The sequence below is a fragment of the Frankliniella occidentalis genome, unplaced genomic scaffold (assembly GCF_000697945.3).
Source record: "Frankliniella occidentalis isolate FOCC.00 unplaced genomic scaffold, Focc_3.1 Scaffold212, whole genome shotgun sequence".
Lineage (NCBI taxonomy): Eukaryota > Metazoa > Arthropoda > Insecta > Thysanoptera > Thripidae > Frankliniella > Frankliniella occidentalis.
In genome coordinates this window covers 491,416-495,338 of record NW_026267338.1, presented here as the reverse complement: position 1 = coordinate 495,338, position 3,923 = coordinate 491,416, and the positions used below count along the sequence as shown (strand labels likewise).

General features: G+C 41.2%; 3 protein-coding genes across 7 annotated transcripts in view; 2 read left to right on the top strand and 1 right to left on the bottom strand.

The window, feature by feature from the left end:
* LOC113203766 (polycystic kidney disease 2-like 1 protein) overlaps window positions 1-3,923 on the top strand; it is a 34,655-nt gene that overhangs the window by 26,236 nt on the left and 4,496 nt on the right. The gene's annotated exons all lie outside the window — the stretch shown is intronic.
* Window positions 36-1,157, top strand: LOC113203705 (muscle-specific protein 20-like). Its single transcript, XM_026418510.2, has 4 exons — window positions 36-179; window positions 290-416; window positions 513-633; window positions 760-1,157. Exons 2-4 carry the CDS (start codon window positions 337-339, stop codon window positions 949-951), a joined length of 393 nt encoding a protein of 130 aa, XP_026274295.1. The 5' UTR covers window positions 36-179; window positions 290-336; the 3' UTR covers window positions 952-1,157.
* The window catches only part of LOC113203704 (ubiquitin-conjugating enzyme E2 W), a 10,537-nt gene continuing 7,875 nt past the window's right edge, over window positions 1,262-3,923 (bottom strand). For 3 of the 5 annotated variants that reach the window (XM_026418506.2, XM_026418507.2, XM_026418508.2), the window contains exons 2-7: window positions 3,488-3,754; window positions 3,127-3,218; window positions 2,894-2,996; window positions 2,638-2,793; window positions 2,482-2,557; window positions 1,262-2,397 (exon numbers count right to left, since the gene is read on the bottom strand). In XM_026418506.2, coding sequence (XP_026274291.1) covers window positions 2,384-2,397; window positions 2,482-2,557; window positions 2,638-2,793; window positions 2,894-2,996; window positions 3,127-3,218; window positions 3,488-3,751 — 705 coding nt within the window. In that variant the 5' untranslated portion in view covers window positions 3,752-3,754 and the 3' untranslated portion in view covers window positions 1,262-2,383. The remainder of the gene's footprint in view (window positions 2,398-2,481; window positions 2,558-2,637; window positions 2,794-2,893; window positions 2,997-3,126; window positions 3,219-3,487; window positions 3,755-3,923) is intronic. The other 2 variants (XM_026418509.2, XM_052272596.1) reach the window with 1 other exon arrangement.

Genomic DNA, 3,923 nt, shown 5'->3' with positions numbered 1-3,923 from the left:
CCCCTCCCGTGACCAATTAATGTATTGGTATAGGGCTGATCCATGTTACTTGGGGCCAGACTTAATGCTATACATACCTGTAACTGACCCATAGGTCGCCGGCAAACGTGTCCCCGAGGAGGAGGCTGAGGCCCAGCAGTGGATCGAGAGTGTCATCGGAGAGAGGTTTCCCCCCGGAGGTGAGCCAGCCGCGCATGAGTGCAAATGAGCAGAAAGTTGACAGAGCGTCTCTCTCGGTCCGTCGTGTTGCTTCTTCTCGTCAGTCACACGCCCCTCTGTGTGTACACAGCTCCCTACGAGATCGCCCTCCGCAACGGCATCATTCTCTGCAAGCTGATGAACAGGCTGCAGCCCGGTGTCATCACCAAGATCAACACCTCTGGAGGGGACTACAAAATGATGGACAACCTCGGCCAGTAAGTAACGGTCAACAAATGAAAAGTTTTTGTTCAAACAAAAAAATGAAAATGTTTCCTTTTTTTATACGCGATGCTATTGTCTCCAATCTCTAGGTTTCAAAAGGCTTGCACTAAGTACGGCGTCCCAGACGTGGACCTCTTTCAGGCCGTAGATCTGTGGGATGGGAAGGACATCGCTGGAGTCACCAGGACCATCTTTGCCCTTGGCCGCACGGTAAGACTCGGCTCTCGGGCTATGCATACCTGTTCACGCAAATCATATGCTAAAAGTTGAGCACAAAGGAAAAAAAAAAATTTAAAAAAAAGAACAGAAAATAATTGTGCTCTGGCATTTCTACAGTGCTACAAGCACCCAGAGTGGCGAGGTCCCTGGCTTGGGCCACGGCCCGCCGAGGAGAACCGTCGCGAGTTTAGCGAAGAGACGTTGCGGGCAGGTGAGGCCATCATCGGACTGCAGGCCGGGCAAAACAAGGGGGCGACGCAGGCGGGACAGAGTTTCGGCGCCACTCGCAAGATCTTACTCGGCAAATGAGATCTTCTTAGTTGCCAGAAAACGTCCGCCGAAGGAACGGGTGGAATTTATTCGCATATTTATGATAATTGACTATTTTTATAATGCTTGTAAGTTTTAAGTTTAAGTTAAAGAGAAAATTGTGTTATTTTTTACAAGGAACAGATATTTTGACTCTTCAATTATTGTTGATTAAATTTTTAAAAGATGTGTATGGTCTAAACAAAGTAGTGTGTCGATTTCACCCAAACTAATGCTTCTTGTTGAAACAAATGTTCACCCAAACTACACAAAGTATCTTACAGGAATGTCTAAAGAGTATGAAACAATATTTATGATGAGTCTTTTATAGTACAAAATAAAACAATAGTGCAAATGTATACATTCACACATACATGTTATATATACTGGATCACAATAATAGTTTAATAAACAAAATAAGTAAGGGTAGCTGGTTATTGAATATCATGCAACCAACAAATTAAAGGATCATCAAAATGTCCTTGAAGTTATCATACGAAGGAACTAGAATTTGCCTATGCGTGTCTAATTTAAAAATAGCTTAGGTTAATACTATTAGAATCACTTTGAATTCGATGATGGTCTGATTTTTAATAAGGTAAGATATTCAACAGCTTGTCAAATATATTACCTCATTATGAGCTACCTTACGAGAGGTAGACCAATTAAAGGATGTACAGAGCTTACAAAATTGGGAGAACCCAATGCACCGCACAAAAATCACAATTATTTCTATATTTAGAAACCCACACACCCTAGTCTCACGTACACACAAGTCTGTCTAAAAAATGTATGTGTGAACTCATAATTGGTTTCAGTTCCTGTCTCTTCTTTTCTGAAGAGTTAACACTGGTAGATGACCTCTACTACAGCCATGAAAATTATTGAATGTTTTCTATAGTAAAAGGCTTTCTCAATTTTGAAACATGTCATTTACAGTTATAGGCAAGTTCAAGACATTCTACTCTAAGTATGACATTTAACACATGCAAAACTCTTGTGATATGGATGTAACAAATAAATAGAAATAAACAACAAAAAAACAAGTTTCACTTCAGAAACAGGTGTGCTGAGTGAAAGAACAACCATCCAGCTTATCTTTGATATAAAGTAAAGAGAAAATTAAAGTGTGAACAAGTCAGAACAAATTCAATTCAACAACTGAATAAGTAAACATTACAAAATGAACCGAATTGTATAATATACTGCAGCTTACCATAAAAGAGGTGAGAGATCATGATTGAGAATGATTGGTAACAAACAATTGCTTCATAAGGACGGAGAGCAGATTGCCTGAGAATATGGGTAGCCATGTAGTGCTACAAAGCTGTTAAATTCTATACATGGAGCTGGCCCTAAAAGTGATAACAAACTAACTGCTCTCCAAACTTCAATTAAAAAAAAAAAAAAGAATTAAGAATTTCCTATGGTTTTAAACGGTATCATCTGTAACAAAAAGCAATGAAAAAAATATTAGGAACACTGACAAGCAATAGTTAAAAGAAGGAGGTCCAAAAGCAGTGTACATACCATGGTACCACCATTTCGTCTTCTTTGGATTTTTATTACATGTTTTAACATACAAGGAATTGTCTACAGGCCTCTTCTGGAATAATAAATGGAGCGTATTTAAAATACAAAACAAACAAACCTTTAAATTAAGTAGGAAAGTTTAGCTTTTCTTACCTTATCTTTACAACTACTGAGCATTGACATGATGGAAAGGCAGACACTCTGCACACTATGAGCTGGTGACCAGTCTTCAGTCAAAATAGAAAGGCAAATATGGCCATTACTATAAATATGGGGATGTACAGGAATGTGATTTCCTACAAACATTACCTGAAAAAATAAAGAACATTATCAGAATTAAATGTTAAGAACTACCATTTTTAAATAAATTAAATTAAAAATTTACAATATTGCCAATGTTAGTGCTTACTTGCGGTGCATCAAAAGGGTATTTGCTGTTGAATTTAAAATTGAGCTGGAAGTTCTCTCCTTCATACAAGGTGCCATCTGCTCCACGAAGGTCAACAGTCCAGCTAAAATAAAAGACAAGACACTTTTAATAACAAGACTGTTGTAGTACACTACAAAGCTTTTTAAATAAAATCCCTGTAAAATGTCCAATTACAGAGAATACATTCATTTACAGAGAAGAAATTCACTCACTCCTGAAGGTTTTGGCTTGTAGCGTCCGCGTCGATTGAGAGTCCAGGAGGAGGATCAGTCACAAATGCCATCAGTTCTTTTTGAAGTCTTCTCTGCAAAGTTTAAAGAACAAAACAGTTACCTCAATGATTCACTAAAAATAAATAATAAATATTCACAACCACTGCATGCCACATATAGCAATACAATGCACTGATGGATGCTCACACAACACTCTCAAACATTCAAAAGATACAAGTACCCAATTAAACAATACATGCAAATTTCTTAAATTTCATCCTACAGACTACAAAAATAACGGCGGATGAGGCCTCCGAGAGCTACACGTCAACCTCGCCCATAAGTTCCCTGTAATGCTGACCTCCCAGCGCAGGGCGTCCTGGCTGGACGGTTTGCAGGTCGGCACCGCCACGGTCCCGGACGAGGAGGTCCCGGGCCCGGGGGCACTGACGTTGCTCGAGGCCGCCGAAGTCCCTGCGATAGCAGGGGCTGAGGAGGAGGATGTTGGCGGTGATGACGATGACGATGAAGACGTCGGAGCAGAGGACGAGCTACCGATAGGCCCAGCACGCGCCAGCAGTGCCGTGACCTGCTCCATCGCGGCCCCCGTTCCGTGGTAGTACATTCACTGCAAGCAGTGCAAGCACACGACACTGTAGCCCCAGCACCTCCATCCACACGCCTGCCAGGGTCAATCCGGAGGGTCGAGTCCGCTTTGGCAGAATTGAGAAGTCCACATGGGCACACTGAGTGAGGGGCGAGTGGGACCCATGATGATAGGGAAGTCCACATGATGG